The sequence below is a fragment of the Pseudopodoces humilis genome, chromosome 4, assembly GCF_049639895.1.
Source record: "Pseudopodoces humilis isolate 2021_Gansu_Grassland_sample_001 chromosome 4, ASM4963989v1, whole genome shotgun sequence".
In the NCBI taxonomy this organism is placed as follows: Eukaryota; Metazoa; Chordata; class Aves; order Passeriformes; family Paridae; genus Pseudopodoces; species Pseudopodoces humilis.
The window spans coordinates 737,865-756,410 of NC_142203.1; the positions used below are offsets into that span (position 1 = coordinate 737,865).

The following is an 18,546-nucleotide window of genomic DNA, read 5'->3' on the forward strand; positions in this document are numbered from 1 at the left end:
CCCCATGAAATGGGAGCTGAGGTAGATACCTGGTGGCTATCCCCTCCCTAATAGCTAAATCTGCTAATGCTGCATTCTGAGAGCAGCAAAAACCTCCCTGACAGTTCTGTGGAGCACACCTGGGCAATGCAACAAATGCCCTTCATGCAAGAAATGCCAGTGGGAACATGACAGTTTTTGGGTGAATAGCAATTTCTTGTGAAAACAAAAGGTAGCTGCGATACAGTTATGGGTGAGGCTTCTTGAGAGAGGGACAAACAGGGGAGTGAGATGGATGAGAAGGGTCCCTGTTCTTCTGGGAGGGTGGGGAATAAGCTGGAGCCAGTGCACAGTCTGCATTCTCGGGAGGAGGTGGTGGTGGCTCCAAGCTGGGTCCCCGTGCTGGGTTGTGAGGAAAGTTTTAGGTTAAAAAACGTGAGAGAGAACTGCAGACACCCCACTGTAGTTCTGTTATTGCAGTTGGCTCTAGGAGCTCTCTAGGGAATTGTATTCTGTTGTCTTGGATGTGGAAGTTTTAGAACAATAACTTAGCAATAAGTACATGAATGCTATTACCTTGGAACACAGGGGAATATTTTCAGGGTTGTTTTAACTTCAATCCATGTTTCAAGACTACAACTTAAAACACATCTTCTTTGGGCTGGCAGCACACTGGGCTGAGTATACAAAGTCTTCCGGTGTTTTTTATTTGCTGGGTGGGATGCTTTTTGTGTTTTGTACTTTTTGTTTGGTTGCTTTTTGTTTATTTTTAAAAATTTTATATGTCTTTTTCATTTAAGAGTTTCTGAACATTTTATTTCCTTTGTTCTAATTTGCAGCATTACTTTACTGTTCTCTTTGGCCATGAGGGGCAGAAGCCACTGGAGCTGCGCTGTGAGGATGAGGTTGATGGAGATGAGTGGGTAGAAGCTATTCACCAAGCGAGGTATGAAACTCGATTTGTGACCCTCTGATCCATGTTATTACAGATAAATGGATAATACTTTGAAAATCTAAACCCACCTTCCAAACAGAAATAAATGTTAACACGTATTAGTTGTGTGTTTTTTGCAATTCATGAGCATGTTATAGAAAAAACCACCACCTTTAACATTCAATGCTTATTTCACTGTCTTTTATCTTTCATAAGCAATTGTGCTGCAGTTGGAATTAGTTCAGGAAGAATATTATTTTATTAGAAACGAGCCCTAGGATTGTTAGAGACTCTGTATTAGAGACAAGTGTGTTACATGAATGAGGAAATTAATGATACGACAGATGAATAAATGAGTTTTTCCTTAAAAACTCTTATAGAGAAATAAATGTAAGAAAGAGGTAGTTAAGCCATTAAGGTGACAAATAAAATTTTGACTTGGAAACTGAAATTCTGAACCACCTGAACCACAGTTCTGTGAAAAGGGATGTGGTAGGACCTTGAGCCATGCAGTAGCCTGTGCCTGAGGAGAGGTCTGTGTGGCAAGTGGCCATGGTTTAAGTGTGATCTAAGTGAGAGGCACCTCACTGGAGGCCTGAGGAATGGTGTGTGGAGGCAAACCTGCTGCTGAAATGCACTTTCTGCAGCCTCCCCCCATCCCCACTCACCTCAGCTAATCTGCAGTGCCATGGTAACGCACAAGGATCCAGGCAGCTCCCGAATTGCTTAGGACACGAGCCATGTAAACAGAAGTGATTCTGCTTCAGAACTAAAATTGAACACGAGCAGCTCGTAGTTTTTTAATTTAGAGCTTGTGAAATGAGGCCCCAGGGCTGCAGGCCTTGTGCTGCCTGGGCATCCAGCCTTGGGGTCTGCGTCCTCCTCCTGGTGCTGGAGATGTGTGGAGAGGCTCCAGGGGCAGGGGCTGGGCAGGGTTAGAGGAATAAACCCATCCCCACCTCGGGGTGAACCGTGCAATTCCAGCTGCAGGGGATGCAGTCCCATCCTCCCAGCTCGCTCTCCTCAGCTCGGGGCTGTTTGTGCTTTTTGGGCCCAAAGCTGCAGCGCTGCCCTTGGCTGTGGGGCTGGGAAAGGATTGTTGTGTGTGCCTGAGCTGTGAGGAGAGCTTGCTGTCACTTTGTGTGGAGTTCAGAGCCACACACCAGGGCAGGGCACAACCTGGGAACGCTGGAAGGCAAAACCTAAGGCATCCCTTTGGGTGACCACATCATTCCATGCCTTGGGGGTCCCTGGGGCTTGGTGTCCAAGTGTGACAGCCACAGACCTGTGCTGCTGCAGGGCTTGTCCCTGGTCTGGGACACCTTTTCTGTGGGGTACTTGATGCCTTGGAGCATCACCTAACCAGAGGCCAGACAAGACTGAGAGAATAAAGTGTTTATTTATTGAAGGCCTTCAGTAGCTGCACCTTGGGCTGGCAGGAGCCTCCCAGGGCCTACACCAAGCTGGACAATGGTCATGGGTGTTTCAGACAATTCTAACTTGGGTCCATTCACATATCAGGGTTAACCCTGCAATTACAGCTTCAGCTAATGAAGTCATTTAGCCCCAGTTTGCTCCCCCCAAGTCACTTTTGTTTGTGCTTTTGGGGCCTGAGGCTGTGGGGTGTCCTTGAGCTCCGGGCCCAGAGGGATTGTTGTGTGTGACCAAAGTGTGAGGACAGTGGCTGACACTCTGCATGCAGCTCAGAGCTGTGCACCAGTGCACTGCAGCAGCTGAAACATAAAAAACCTAAAATCCTGAGGCATCCTACTGACCGTGAGAGAAGAAGGGAGCAGGGATTTTTGCCTTGCAGCATTCAGGGACAGCAGCATCCCAGGGTTCCCCCTCTGCAGCATTGGTTTGTTTTGGCCACAAACCTTTCCCTACCAGGAGGGGACAGCCGGGGGGATTTGGGCTCTGCTCCCAGGAACAGGGACAGGAGGAGAGGGAACGGCCTCAGGCTGGACCAGGGGAGGCTCAGGGGGGACAGCAGCAGGAATTTCCCCATGGAAAGGGAGCTCAGGCCCTGGAACTGCCCAGGGAGGGTTGCAGTGCCCATCCCTGAAGGTGTCCAGGGAATTCCTGGATGTGGCACTCAGGGCTCTGGGCTGGGGACACGGTGGGCATCAGGCACAGCTGGGACTGGCTGGGCTGGGAGGGATTTTCCAGCCTCAGTGGTTCTGGGATTCTGGGATTCTTGTCCACTGCCTGGTGTAAAATGCATGTAAGCAAGAAGCGCTTTGTAACATGAGGTAAATTTTCTGCCCTTGTAGTTCAGTCTGTAAATGTGTCACACATGAATTTTCAAGGTAGGAAGTGATGCAAAATGAAGGCAATGATAAACAATACACAACTAAAAGTATTGAGAACTTGTGTAGAAGTTGGTTGTGACATTCAGGGTCAGGGTGGTTGACTTTTGACTCCATCAGGAAGTGGAGTAATTGTAATTGCAGACTTTACATCTGCGTCTCTGAAGTCACTAAGATCATTATTTTTATCTCCACCCTTTTTGCTATTTGACTGTTTCCACTTTACTTGGGCCTACCTCCTGCTGATATTGAACTGTGGACATCTTTGTGAGGGACAGTCTCATAGTCCTATGACATTTGGGAGGTTTTCTTAATCACCTTCTCTTCATGGGTATCTAAATTTCTTAGGGAAGTTTCCCAGGGATACAGACGTGGCTTTCTTGTGTTTTCTCAGACATAATTCCAAAAAGTGACCAAAAAATTGTAAAATTTAGGTGGTAAACATGGAATGTCATTCCCTATTGTGGGCTACCTCCTTGCTCTGATGATTTTCTACTTCACTGGAAGCTGCTTTTGTTTGCTTTGCATTGTGTCAGCAGAACAACCTGGAGTTTCTAATTAGTTACTAAACCATTGTGTCTTTTGCTTAAGATACATAAAAGGAGGCTAAAGTAATAGTTTTAGAGTATTGTGTAAGGCTCTTCTTGCCAACTTAATTGAACAAAATAGCACAGATTTTCTTTAGGAATTGAATTTTGCCTGTGTCATGATCTAGACCTTTTCTTTTAAGTTTATCTGTATTTTTGACAAATGGGAGAAGTTTTGGCAACTTCTTGAGTGCCACTGTTGATTTAAGCCTAACCTAAGGTTTTGTTAGGAATTGATGAAGGGTATTTTATACAGCACTTTAAAGATACTTTTTTGTACCATCTCAGGTGTCTTAGTTACAAATTGCAGGAGGCATTGAGAAGATTACTGCCACTCTTATATTGATAGCAGACCCAGAAACATCCTATTCTATGTGAATATGCTGGCATTTGAGAGAGGGAAATATTTAATTGCTTTCCAGAGGGTCTTATCCTTATACAAGGAGCAGTGGTAATCACTGTGTTGGCTGAGACAATGCAATTGAGGTTGTTGAGTCCTCTTGTTTTCTTAGATTGACATATAGAACATCTAATTTTGGACTGCTTTTCATGTTTGTTTGTTTTTTGGGTTTTTTTTTTTAGTTTCTCAGAGTACATGTTACATGTTTACTTTGTCAGTTATAAACAGAGTGTTGAAAAAAGGATGCTCCAATCTCAGTGAACCCCATAGTCCACTGTGGGTAAAGAAGAATTTTATTTGGATAGCAGTACATAATTTAGGGATCTTTTCTGCTGTGATATTGTCCATTGTTTCTGTCCATAGAGCCCTCTGCTCACATGGGGGATTGTTTGGCTTTTGAGCAGGAAGCGGGATATTTAATCCAGTCTATTTTAATGGAACCTCATTATCAGTTCCACATCTGTACTTTCCTTCTCCTTCCATTTTATTTAATTTTCACTATTTTGGCTTCTCAATAATATCCCGGGTGGCAGAGTGTGCTTTGCTTCTTCTGAGCTACATTTTTGGGCAGGAAGAGTCATTCCTGGCAAATCCTAGCTCCTCTGTCAGTGACTGCATCTGGAAGTCCTGTTTTTGGCTTTGTTCCAGTACTTGGTCTCTTATGAAAAAATCTATTTCACCCTCAATACACTGAGGTGTACTTACCACTCTCTCTTACAAAATTTTTTATATTTTAAGGCTTTTTTTCATGTAGTTCAAAAACAGTTATGGTTTGGTTTTTTTTTTTTTTTTAATTCTTCATATGAATTCAGTATTAATAAAACTTATTGGACTTCTCTATTTTAACTTATTCCAAGTCTTAAATTTACCACGTATGGGAATGAAAACCCTTCTTTCATGCAGGCACAAGTGTGAATTTAATTGGGAAACTGATTTGAAAAGGAAATAGTTTTTTTAATTTATTGCCAGCTTAGTTTTAATCAATCTAATTCCTCCAGGTCTGCTCACTGCGGAGGTGATGTGGGAGAAGAGCAGGGAGGAAAATGGGAATGCTTCTTTCACCTGGGATCACTGTTTAAAGTGTATGAGGAACTACTGCCCTCTAACTGGCAATTTAAAATTAAAAACAAACAGAGGCAAAAAGGCTTTCCCTCAGATTTGTAAGGCACATTTTGCTGTGTATTTTACACCGTATTTTGCAGGTGGTTGTGTGCTCAGTGTGGCAGCTCAGAGCTGCCTTGTACTGATGCCCTGCTGTCAGTGAGGGTGTATTAGCTGCAGCCAGGTGCTTTAAAAACCAAAGTTTTGTGTTTTGTGGTGGGCTGGAAGTGAGGCAGAGAGGTGCATCCAGCACATACCCCAGAAATCACTGAGCTGTGCAGGCTGTCCAGGAGCTGCTCCTGCACCTCCGTCCCCGTGGTGCCTTGGAGAGGCTACCTGGAACAGAGGCTAGACAACGTTAAGAGAATTAAAGTAGGTATTCAGTAATGGCCTTCAATAGATGCACTTTGGGCAGTGAAAAGCCTTTGAGGGCCTACACCAAGCTGGACAATGGTCATGGGTGTTTCAGACAATTCTAACTTGGGTCCATTCACATATCAGGGTTAACCCTGCAATTACAGCTTCAGCTAATGAAGTCATTTAGCCCCAGTTTGCTCCCCCCAAGTCACTTTTGTTTGTGCTTTTGGGGCCTGAGGCTGTGGGGTGTCCTTGAGCTCCGGGCCCAGAGGGATTGTTGTGTGTGACCAAAGTGTGAGGACAGTGGCTGACACTCTGCATGCAGCTCAGAGCTGTGCACCAGTGCAGAAAAATTCAGAAAAATTCAGAAAAAAAAAAAAAAAAAAAAAGTAAACTCCAGCAGACAAATCACAAAGCCCCTGTTGGTCCAGCCTGGCCATGGTGTCTGGCTGGTGTCTGCCATGGCCTCTGGTCCCCAGAGCTGGGCTGGCCTGGCTCAGCCGTGGCTGGTGGCCACTCATCGGGCCAGGCTCACACCTCCTGCCTGTCCTGTGTGTCACTGGCACTGCAGGGACCTGTGGCCTCTTGGTCCCAGCTGCAGAAAGTGGCACTGAGAGCTCCGTGGGTGCACACAGAGTCCCCTCAGCAGGGAGAGGGGTGTGAGGTGGGGTTTGATGAGAAGGCAGGGTGTAGTGGTGCTGATGTACAGATCACAGCCAGACAAGTGTATTGATCACCCTGGTTACCTGTGATCCTTTATCTCCTTTTATCCCCTTATCTCTGTGTTTTCCAAAGCTTGCTGCTCCTCACACCTATTCTGTGCCTCCCTTTCCCTGCCTTTGGCTCTTGCACTTTCATAGCAAGCCTTGTACAACCCCAAAATGTTCCTCCCTGTAGCCTATAAACAGTTTCACACCCCTGTGGCTGGTGGCTGTTCCCAGCCTGAGAGGAGGCGTGCAGAGCCTTTCCAGGGACTCTGGGCACTCATGGCAGCTTTTCATAAGCTTCCCTTTTAAAGAGGCTCACAGAAAAGAGAGGGAATAATGTTTTACATGGGCAGATAGCACGAGGATGAGGGGGAATGGTTTTAAACTAAAAGAGGGAGTTAAAATAGATATTGGGCAGGAATTGTTCCCTGGCAGGGTGGGCAGGCCCTGGCACAGGGTGCCCAGAGCAGCTGGGGCTGCCCCTGGATCCCTGGCAGTGCCCAAGGCCAGGCTGGACATTGGGGCTGGGAGCTCCTGGGACACTGGGAGCTGGCCCTGCCGGGGCTGGGGTGGCACTGGGGGGATTTGGGGTCCCTTCCAACCCAAACCATGCCGCGATCCTGTGATTCCTGGCTGCTGGTGCTCTGAGCTCTGTCTCAGTTTTGCACAGTGGGGTGGGGTGCCGTTCTCCTCCAGTTTGTTTGTGGATTAATTCCTCTGGTTAGATTTTCCTGGCTGGGGTGCCAGGACGAGGGGAGCAGCTGGTTTTGGTGTGAGATGTGGCTCTGGTGGGTGACACACTGGCTGAGGAGAGGTGCCTCCAGCACAGGCTCCATCCCACATGTCAGGGTGGCCTTCCCTGCCTGCACAGCCCTGCTCCTGGGCGAGCTTTGGGTGCTTTGGTTCTTGGGCCCACTCTCCCAAAGGCTCTGTCTTCCAGCTGGTTTTTCCCCTCTCAGCTAAAAGGATCATACAGTAAACATCATTTGGGAGGTGGAGTTCTCATGGTGCCCTGTGGTTCTGGCTGGCACTGGGACCCCTCAGAACCTTGGATCACACACCAAGGCACCTTACTTAGGGTCACAGGGCTGGATTGGTTATATTCTAGTGCAGCTTTTACTGTTTCCATCCCTGCTGTGGCTGTGACCATGCCATCAGGCTTCAAAACCTCTCTGGAGGCTCTTTGTTCTCTGTTAAGCAGTCCTGCAGTAGCTCAAGGTGGGTGTGGGGACAGATGCAGGCAATTTCTTCTGCCTCCCAGACAGCCAGAGCCTGGTTTTCATAACCAGTGAATTAGGCTGTGCATTCTGCTTTTCAAGAGGGTGGTTTGATGTGGCCAGACCAAATGCCTGGTTCTCCCAGCAGCCTGAGCAGCTTTAGTGCAATTAGCACAGAGTGCTCCAGTGAACCATAACTCTCATTTCAGGACAAAACTCAAAGATATTTGCTGGTAGCACTACTGGAACTTCTATCCTGGCTTGCTGCCAGAGTAAGGAGACTTTAATCCTTTAATGTGGCTACAGTTAAACTTTCTCCAGTTTTCCTGTTTTCTGAGCATGTCAGCCTAAATGGTACAGCAGTTTTTCTCAGGGCTTTATTAATTTCTTCCTCTCTCCATGTGGTAGGTGGTGGTCAGTCAGAGCTTCTTGAAATACCTGGTTTGAGCTCTGTCTCTACAGATGATGGAAGCAGGCAGGTTCAGCCTCAGCTTTCAGGATGTTTCATCTACACTAGACATTATGGAATTGCTTCTCTCAGCAAAATATTAATACAAATTCATACAAGCTGTAGTTTGCAGCAGTTATTTCTTTCTGTTAAATGATACCCCAGACAGAAAAGCAGACCTAGGCTGGCTGCTTACAACCTATTTTATATATTTTTTCTGTGTTCCTCTGACATCTGAACATTTTGGTACAATTTTCTTTGACAAGGATTTTTTATAGATGTGTGTTCATGTCCTCTTGTAAGGCCCCTGGGATTACTCTGGATATTCAGATTAGCACATTTGGATATGGTGATCTATTCAGGCGTGCAGGAGATGGATGGAAAGGGCTGTTGCAAGTACATGAAGTTTATTCCAAAAGTCTCTGATTTTTCATTTCCCAGAAGAATTTTTGAGAAGGAAAATGGATTTAGGCTATTATAAGTTAGTGTAGGTGTACACAGGCTTTTCTAATTAACTCTTCTTTGTACTCCTAATTATGGGAGTGAGGGAGATGTTGGTTGGTTTCCAGGCTGAGCCTGACATTTTAGACAGCCAAAGCCACCTCGCTGAATTGCTCTAAGAGCATCTCAAAGGAACAAAATCTTCAGTCTTCCAGAGCAAAGTTTCCTGTTCCCCAGAAAAACAAAGCCTTGGAAGTCCAGCTTAATGCAGTTAAAGAATCCAAGAAATAGACATAAATTTCTTCCCCTGGAGAAAACAAAGAAGCACTATATGTAACAATATCTTGGGTTCTACATCAGAAGTTCATCCTTTGTGAGTCTGTGTCCTACTGTTTTCCTACCATTTTCCTCAGTTTGAATAAAACCGAAATGAAACCCATCAAACTCTGTGTTGAAAACAATAGGTAGCAAAACTTCTAGAACATTTTATAAAGGATAAATAGAAAAAGAGGGTGATTCACCTGTCTGGATTTGGTTTTAAGTAGGAAAGACTATTTATATTAAATGTAAATCAAAGCGTTTTATTATGTATATTACATATGGTTTTATCTTAACGCTGTAAAATAATTAGTGCTAACTCAGACACAATTAATGCTTTTAATTCAGACACTTTTTACAATGTACAAATACCTTTTTAGGGTGAAAAGAGATGAACTACTCTGGTTTCTGAAAAAAAAACCCCAGAATTCTTGCAAAACAAAACAATCTATTATTAAAGATTTTAAAGAATTAATCTCATACTTCACGGCTGTTTCTTGCACAGCTGAGTGATAAGTGGATTGCTTCATGACATATTTATGTTTTTTTACTTCTTGGAAGAGGTGCCCTGACCTTTCTTTTTCCAGTGTATTGTTTATTTCTGCAGTAGTCAGAATATAACAGTGAATCTAATAGAAGTAAATTAACTTCTTATTCTTTTTATAATCTGTACAGGAGGAAAAACTTTTACTTTATGATAGCTGTGGGAATGTATTGTAATTATTTTAAATCCATTATTTAAATCCAAGGTTGTTTTCCAGGTTAGTTGCTGAATTCAATTGCTGTGCTTAACACTGGTTGAAATACAATAAATATTTACAGGAGAAAACCACACTATGGAGGGTGCACATTACTGCAATTTTAAGAGCCTCACAGAATTTAATAGCAAGTGTTCATTGTGTTTTGAGTGCTGTGACAAGCAGGAAGAAATTTAAAAGGAAGACATTTACAACCCAAAAGTTCCTTCTGTTAAATCCTGTGCTCAAACCCAACAACAGATACAATAGTGAATTGCACTAGGAATATTGTCCCTTTTTAGGGGAAAGCTGCCCAGGAGCTAAAAGAAAGACTGGTACCGTGGTTCCTGATACTGATTAGATTAAAGGCATTTATTTCAGTAATCTTAAAATGCCTTAAAGAATAAAACATGTGTCAGCATACTAAAATGACAGTTTTGATGGGAATTCTTCCATAAAGAGATCTGGCAGATGGAGAGAAATAGTTCTGATGAAGTCCTACATGCTCCCCCAGGCCCTCTCAAAACATGGGAAAAAATCAAGACCTCAAAATAAGTAAAGCAACTTGAATTTACCAAATTCTTGGGCTCAACATGAGAGTTAGAAGCTCATAAAAAGTGCAGTGATCTTGTTCTCAGTAAATGGATACTGTGAAACTGGGTAATGTGTCTAAAAAAGGATATTAAACTCAGTTTGGATGATTTGGTGGTTATGATTTGCGTGGCTTATGATCAGGCTGTATATTATAACAAACAAAGGTGGCTTTGCAGGCTTATTGCCATTGTGGCAAAATGTCCATGTCCCGTGAGTGGCTTGAAAACCAACATCTGGCTGTTTTTAGTGACCCGAGCTTTCTCTGGCAGCTACTCAGACATCCTGATCGAGCGGGAGGTGCTGATGCAGAAGTACATCCACCTGGTGCAGATCGTGGAGACCGAGAAGGTGGCGGCCAACCAGCTCCGGCACCAGCTGGAGGACCAGGACACGGAGATTGAGAGGCTCAAGTCAGAGGTGTGTGCCAGACCCCCCAGGCAACCACTGATTCCAGCATTCTGTGGGGTGCTTGGCTGTGGTGGTGCCTAAAGAGGCTCCAGGGGCAGGGGCTGGGCAGGGTTAAAGGAATAAAGCAGGGATCCATTAAAAGCCCTTCCAAGGATGCACCTTGGGCACTGCAGGAGCCCGGCCCTGGCTCCAGCCAGGATGGCTCAGGAGTTTCACCCTTGGATCACTTTGGTCCATCCCCACCTCGGGGTGAACCGTGCAATTCCAGCTGCAGGGGATGCAGTCCCATCCTCCCAGCTCGCTCTCCTCAGCTCGGGGCTGTTTGTGCTTTTTGGGCCCAAAGCTGCAGCGCTGCCCTTGGTTGTGGGGCTGGGAAAGGATTGTTGTGTGTGCCTGAGCTGTGAGGAGAGCTTGCTGTCACTTTGTGTGGAGTTCAGAGCTACACACCAGGGCAGGGCACAACCTGGGAACGCTGGAAGCCAAAACCTAAGGCATCAGTGGTATTCACTGTTTCTGTAGTATTCTGTGAAAATGGCAGAACACAGTGAGGTTCATATGCAACAGTCCCCACAGTGAATCCTTGGGTTTTTTTTTTAAATAATATTGGGGCCTGTTGGGCTGATGGGGGGGTTACTTTTCCTGTCAGGGTGTTGGAGATGACACACTGCTTTGAGGAGTGGGTGCCACTGATTGTGTTGTTTCCCCCCAGCCTCCAGGTTTGAGTTTGGCTGTGATGGTGCTAAGGACTGCTCCAGGCTGCTCTGACTCCCTGGATGTTGTTAAAAACCATGTTCCAGTCCCAGGCTGATAAATCCCAAAAGGCACAGCTAGTTTTGGGGGCAGAACCTGCTCGTTCTGGGTCCCCCTCCCAGCTGCACAGGGATCTGGACTGGCCTGAAGTGCCCCAGTCCCTGTCCCCAGATGTGTGCTGGTCATTCTGTGCCCCTTCCACAACTTGGGGGAAAGAGAAATTGTTGTTCTGTTAGCTTTCCAACCAAGGGTTTCATTAACTCAAGGAAGCATTTAATGAGTGTTTGTTTTTGTCAGATTGTAGCACTGAATAAAACAAAGGAAAAAATGCGACCTTATCAAGGCAACCAGGAAGATGAAGATCCAGATATAAAAAAAATTAAGAAGGTAAACACGATGTCTTTTGTGTTTAAAGGGACAAGGGTGGGATGAGAGATGTACTTCCATATTTTGGTCTGTCTAGTTTTATTTAATTTTTTTTAAGTACAGTCAAATAGCAGGTCTTCCTTTCCCCTGCCCCTACTTAAATCTCTTCAACTGTATATATATTTAGTGCCACATTTAATCTTATGATGTATTTGCATAAAATCCTTCATGGAAGGTGTCTAGTTTCTGTCTTTTTCTGAGGTGTGCAGTTTGAGCCAGGGTCAGCACTGAGCTATTTACTTGGTCTGAGTTTTCCTTTTTGTGTAGATAAACCACAGGTGCAGAAGCTGGGAATGCCCTTTTTAGTAGCAAGAGAGGTCTGAATCTATGTGCAATTCACTGCATTCTGCATCTTGGTAATTTTGACAGTTGGGCCCCTTCTTATTTTTGAAGTTATTTTTTTCAGAGTAAACTGATACTAGCAAAATTTTGCGCTTCTCTTTCAAGATGAATGATCTTCACATCAATATCGGGGCACAGAAAGAATAAAATTTTCTGTGACCAGATGTAGACCTGTCATCTTTAATCCACTTGCAACTTCAGTAGGTACTGTCCTTAGTTAGATTTTTCCATGAAAAAAGCACAGAGGTGCTTTTTAAGAACACCAAAAATCTGTCTTTATGGATTCCATGTTTGTTGCCTTGGGGTATGACACCAAGTGATGTATTGATACATAGCTTTAAATGCACCAGCCAAGTGTTTTCTGTTCAGAATGGAAAGCAAACTGAGCTTAGAAGTTCATTTAAGAATTCTGCCAATCATGGTATTGAGTCTGTGCTGGAATGTGTTACCTGGAGGTGTTGCAGGGTTCCTTTGGGGTATAAGAGAAATGTTTTATGGGGAGGAGGAAGGAGCAGGACTCATGCTGATGGGAAGGGGACAACACTCCAGCATGCAGTGAAAGATTCCCTCTGTGTATGCCGTGTTTCACAGTCTGTTTCCTGGCAACAATTATGACCCTTAACAAACAGAAATGTGAAATATATTTAATTACAGAACAATTGTAGAACATTTTTATTTTTGAGCAAAGACTTCTAATATTGAGGGTTATTTCTACAGTGAAGAGCTTATGCTAAGTCATGTACTGTGTTCTTTTCCTTACTTTCCTCTTCCGCGTGATCCCTTTTTAGGTTCAGAGCTTTATGCGGGGCTGGTTGTGCAGAAGAAAATGGAAAACCATTGTCCAAGATTATATTTGTTCTCCTCATGCAGAGAGCATGAGGAAGAGGAACCAGATAGTTTTCAACATGGTGGAGGCTGAGTCTGAGTATGTGCACCAGCTTTATGTCCTGGTGAACTGTTTCCTGCGGCCCCTGAGGATGGCAGCGAGCTCCAAGAAGCCGCCCATCAGCCACGACGACGTCAGTAGCATTTTCCTCAACAGGTATAGGGGGTTTACTTGAGATTTTTGGTTGCTGTTTTGGGGGGTTTCTGTGGCTTTTTATTTGGGTGTTTATTGTGGGTTTCCCTGACGGCTTGTTGCCATTCTGGTTCAGCTGAAGGCAGAGTCCTGGCCCTTGATTTGGCTCTGGTGCAGGTGATGTCACCCGGTGTCTCCAGGGCTGAAAGGCAAAGGTGCTGCAGGTGGTGCTGTTGGAAACAGCACGACCTCTTCACCTTCCTACCCTCTGTGTCTTCCTCTGCTAGAGGGAAAAAGGGACAGATGGTGCCTCTTGGGGCAGTGCTCATAATTTTCTGTCACCTTTCCTGTTTCTTTTTTTCTCTTAAGAGAGCAAAACTGGACTTAGTGGCCTCATATGATCCCAATAAGACCCGAGGATGAGAACGTCAAAGCTTCTATTTTCTGTTGTCCTGCCTAAGGAGTCTCCTTCCCTCTCACTTGTCTTTTCATATCCTGCAAAAAAAGGATTGTTCTTTCATTAGGCATCCAAGTACTGCTGTAATGAGCAGCAAGTAGCCCAGGAGGCATCTAACATTAGATACAGGATTGGGATTGCATCCAAACCTGCCCCAAACTTCTGAGAAATAGAATATGTTCCTTTAGTCATGAGGCAGGTTTCCTTTCCCTTGTTAGAATATGAGTACAATGTTAGAATATTTATATTGAGTGCTATGAGTTTTTAGGAGCGCCAAGCTAGTATTTCTAAACAATGCAATAAAAGGAAGCACTTATTTCCATAACAATAACTGTCTTCTGTTTGTTTTTTTTTCTAGCAAAGGGCAAAAGAGGAAGAGATATTTCTCTGTGAATTAATCAGAAAATAAAACCAGAATTGTTTTTTTATTTGTTTAAATACTTGTTTTTCAGTGAAACAATCATGTTTCTTCATGAGATATTTCACCAGGGCTTAAAAGCAAGAATAGCTAACTGGCCTACCTTAATTCTGGGTAAGTTACTTTATTTTCTGTAGGGGTATGACTTCCACATTTGTTTTTGAAAATTCAGTAGGGATTTGGTGTTTGGGTTTTTTTTCCCTAAAGACATGACTTCTTTAAGGTCCTTTTTGAAGGGAATGCATTTTCAGAGTTAAAACCACAAGAATGAGGTGTAGTGAGAATCCCATGTGGGCAGGAATGGTCTGTATATGAGAATTCATCTGCCCTGAGCATTGACTAGACTTGTATTTTTGGTAATACTACCTGACCATTAGGTAATCAGAACAACCATCACTGGGCAGGTGAAAGAGCTGTTTAAAGTTTATAAATTGTCAGTACATTGGAAACAGAACTGATTATAGTAATCCACTTCCAGAGAAAACACTGCTTCCTTTAAAAATGTGTTTCAGTACATGGGTAGCTGAGGGAAAAAAAAGGCATTTCTCTCCTTCTTCTAGCTGACTTATTTGACATTCTGCTGCCAATGCTGAACATATATCAAGAATTTGTTCGGAATCATCAATACAGCCTACAAGTGCTGGCAAACTGTAAGCAAAACAGAGATTTTGACAAACTCTTGAAGCAATATGAAGCCAACCCAGCATGTGAGGGCCGAATGCTGGAAACTTTCCTTACCTACCCCATGTTTCAGGTACTCCCTCTGCATTTTTTGTGTGTGCTTGGTTTTGCTGTTCCGTTGATTAGTTGTATGTTACTGACATTGCAATAGATTGAAGGCTTTTCTTGCCTAACTAGAAACACTCTCCTGAAAATTAGTTTAGGTTAGTATAGTTTACTTAATTAATTAATTAACTAAATTTATTTTACTAATTTATTTAGTTTATACCACTCTGCCTGTAGAGATCTCTTCCCCAGCTGTGCTGGCTCATCTTTGCTCAGTCTTAAGAATGTTGAGGGGGAGTGTGGGATGAGGATGGCACCAGAGAAATTTGACAAGGAGCATTTCCTTGACTTAGAACCCCTGATTATGAAGTCCAGAGAGAGATGATATTCAGTAACCTAGAGCAGCCATAAGAACCTTACTGGGAATATGTTCTGTATCTTTCTCCCCACTTTGCTCTCGAGTGACTTGGTCTTTAGAAAATGAAAAATAAACTGCAAAAGTTTTGAAAACTGTGCTTACCCTCTTGATATTTTACTATGATCTGCCTGGAGCTGATATCTGCAGCTGTTTTAAGATGTTTGTGAAGTGCTGGCCTGAGAATTTAGTGTCTTTTTCATTTAACCTGGCATTTTACTCATTAGAGAAATAGTGAACCCCCTCAGTTTGTGCAGCAATCGGCAAGCCAGATTGAGGAAAAAAAATTAAAAAGGGGCATCAGTGTTACTTGTGTTAGTAATTCGTATTAGTTATTAGTATTAGCCTTAGGAGCTGTTGTTGCACCCACAACATTATTTTTAACTTCTGAAGTGGTGTATTTTGAAGTTTTTATGTGTTTGGGGTTGTTTTGTGTTGAGTTTAAACCAGGTCAAGGGAGGGAAAGAGATGGTCCTGTCCCTGTGTGATGAGGAATGTTATGTCATTGCTGATGACTTTCCACTTGAGCATAATATTACCTCTCCTCCTACATAAATCTTGTTGTGTCAGACCAGTTATGCTGCACCATCACTTGGTTGTGGTTAAAAGCTCTGAAGGGTCCTTCTTTCTGTGGTTAAAAGCTCTGAAGGGTCCTTGTTACCCTGCAGCCTTTCATAGGCAAATACAGGACATTCTTCAATCTCCTTTTGTGCAATGTGATTTCTATCTGAATGCGGACAGGTCACCTGGTATTTTCAATGTCAAAAGAAATTTACATGCTCATAATCTATTAAAATTAAGGGAAGGTATATATGGATTTACTGATGTTATACCTTACTGGTTTCAAGATTCCCAGGTATATTATAACACTTCATGAACTCTTGGCTCATACACCACACGAACACGTTGAGAGAAAAAGCCTTGAATTTGCTAAATCTAAACTAGAAGAACTTTCAAGGTAAGATCTTTCTGCCTTATGTCTAATAATTTTGAATTAAAGGTTTTGAAAAGAAAAAACAGTTTTTATTTATTCTTATTTGGTTTTGCTCCTTTAAAAAATATTTTAAAAAGTATTTTAAAGTAAAGTATCAAACCCAAACCAGAAGATAATGAAAAACAACAAAAATATACCAGTGTAATATTTTGCCTATTTTATATATATATATATATATTTATTTTTTTTTTTTAATTTTTTTTTTCTTTTTTTGGCAAATTTAGATCTACAAGTGTCTCCTTATATTTTAGTTAGGGGAGAATTGAAATCACTATAGAAACCACCTCCTCCTAGGTTATGAACAGAGCAGTTTTCTTTACATATAGAAATTCTGTTTTTCTTAATTTAAAGAGAGAAAAGCATTTTAAATAATCATGATCTTGTAAAGTACTTAGTTCTCTATCTCTGTTAGAATTTCTGTGTGCCAATTGACTTTCATATATGCCTCAAATATAATGCCAGATAAGCAGGAACTAGAGATATAGTCTGAGAACTGATGTTCCCTGTGGAAACCTGCAAAATGAAGCTCTTCCCTGAACCCCCAGACCTTTCTCAGATGTTCCTCTCATCAGCCCAGTGAGAAATGTGATTCTCCTCTCTGGGAAATGCAGTTTTCTGCTGTGAACAGAGAGACCATGAGTGAACTCCAGGATATAAATATTCAGTGTCTGGAGTATTCATTAAAGATATGCTTGGAGAATATTTGGTTGTAAAAGATCTGCAGGAGCAGATAAATCAGCTTTGGGCTGGCTTCATTGCATAAGTCAGAGCTCATTGCTGATCCAACTGATTCATCACTGAACATTCAGAACTGGAGTCTGAGACTCACTGATTCTCTGCTCAGAAAGTCAGGATAGACCATAAATATAAAATAAAGAGGAGATTCCAGGAAGTGCAGTTCAATCCCATGTTAAGGAAAATATCATTACAAGATCATATAAACACCTGGGTTAGTTTCAGCATTGGAAAAAAAAATCTTAATTTTTCTCTGTAAGGGGAGGATGCCTATAAAATAACAGTAAGAGAAAGGGAAAGAAAGGAGAAAGGAAAGAAAAAAAAAAGGGAGCAAGGAAAGAAAAAAAGGGGAAAGGAAAAAAGGAGAAGGGAAGGGAAGGGAAAGGAAAGGAAAGGAAAGGAAAGGAAAGGAAAGGAAAGGAAAGGAAAGGAAAGGAAAGGAAAGGAAAGGAAAGGAAAGGAAAGGAAAGGAAAGGAAAGGAAAGGAAAGGAAAGGAAAGGAAAGGAAAGGAAAGGGGAGCAAGGAGAAAGGAAGAGAAAGGAGAAAGGAAGAGAAAGGAAGAGAAAGGAGAAAGGAAAAAGGAAAAGAAATGAGAGAAGAGAAAGGGAGAGAAAGGAGCAAGGAAGGGAGAGAAAAGAGCAAGGAAAAGGAAGGGAGAGAAAGGAGCAAGGAAAAGGAAGGAGCAAGGGAAAGAAAAAGGAAAGGAAAAAGGAAAAAGGAAAAGAAAGAAAAAGGAAAGGAGCAAGGAAAAAAGGAAAAGAAAGAAAAAGGAAAGGAAAAAGGAAAAAAGGAAAAGAAAGAAAAAGGAAAGGAAAAAGGAAAAAAAGGAAAAGAAAGAAAAAGAAAAGGAAAAAGGAAAAAAGGAAAAGAAAGAAAAAGGAAAGGAGCAAGGAAAAAAGGAAAAGAAAGAAAAAGGAAAGGAAAAAGGAAAAGAAAGAAAAAGAAAAGGAAAGAGGAAAAAAGAAAAGAAAAAAAAAGGAAAGGAAAAAGGAAAAAGGAAAAGAAAGAAAAAGGAAAGGAAAAAGGAAAAAAGGAAAAGAAAGAAAAAGGAAAGGAAAAAGGAAAAAAGGAAAAGAAAGAAAAAGGAAAGGAAAAAGGAAAAAAGGAAAAGAAAGAAAAAGGAAAGGAGCAAGGAAAAGGAAGGAGAGGGAAAAAGAAAGGTGCAAGGAAAAGAAAGGAGAGGGGAAAAGAAAGGTGCAAGGAAAAGAAAGGAGAGGGGAAAAGAAAGGTGCAAGGAAAAGAAAGGAGAGGGGAAAAGAAAGGTGCAAGGAAAAGAAAGGAGAGGGGAAAAGAAAGGTGCAAGGAAAAGAAAGGAGAGGGGAAAAGAAAGGAGAGGGGAAAAGAAAGGAGAGGGGAAAAGAAAGGAGAGGGGAAAAGAAAGGAGAAGAAAGGTGCAAGGAAAAGAAAGGAAAAGAAAGGAAAAGAAAGGAAGAGAAAGGAAAAAGGAAAAGAAAGGAAGAGAAAGGAAAAAGGAAAAGAAAGGAAGAGAAAGGAAAAAGGAAAAGAAAGGAAGAGAAAGGAAAAAGGAAAAGAAAGGAAGAGAAAGGAAAAAGGAAAAGAAAGGAAGAGAAAGGAAAAAGGAAAAGAAAGGAAGAGAAAGGAAAAAGGAAAAGAAAGGAAAGAGAAAGGAAAAAGGAAAAGAAAGGAAGACAAAGGAAAAAGGAAAAGAAAGGAAGAGAAAGGAAAAAGGAAAAGAAAGGAAGAGAAAGGAAAAAGGAAAAGAAAGG

At 42.5% G+C, this 18,546-nt stretch overlaps 1 protein-coding gene across 5 annotated transcripts in view; it reads left to right on the plus strand.

Annotated features, from left to right (window-relative positions):
* The window catches only part of RASGRF2 (Ras protein specific guanine nucleotide releasing factor 2), a 115,396-nt gene that overhangs the window by 34,113 nt on the left and 62,737 nt on the right, over positions 1 to 18,546 (plus strand). For all 5 annotated transcript variants that reach the window (XM_088054377.1, XM_088054378.1, XM_088054380.1 and 2 more), the window contains exons 2-8: positions 819 to 925; positions 10,399 to 10,546; positions 11,585 to 11,674; positions 12,844 to 13,097; positions 13,983 to 14,062; positions 14,509 to 14,702; positions 15,938 to 16,047. In XM_088054377.1, the coding sequence (XP_087910503.1) occupies positions 819 to 925; positions 10,399 to 10,546; positions 11,585 to 11,674; positions 12,844 to 13,097; positions 13,983 to 14,062; positions 14,509 to 14,702; positions 15,938 to 16,047 (983 nt within the window). The remainder of the gene's footprint in view (positions 1 to 818; positions 926 to 10,398; positions 10,547 to 11,584; positions 11,675 to 12,843; positions 13,098 to 13,982; positions 14,063 to 14,508; positions 14,703 to 15,937; positions 16,048 to 18,546) is intronic.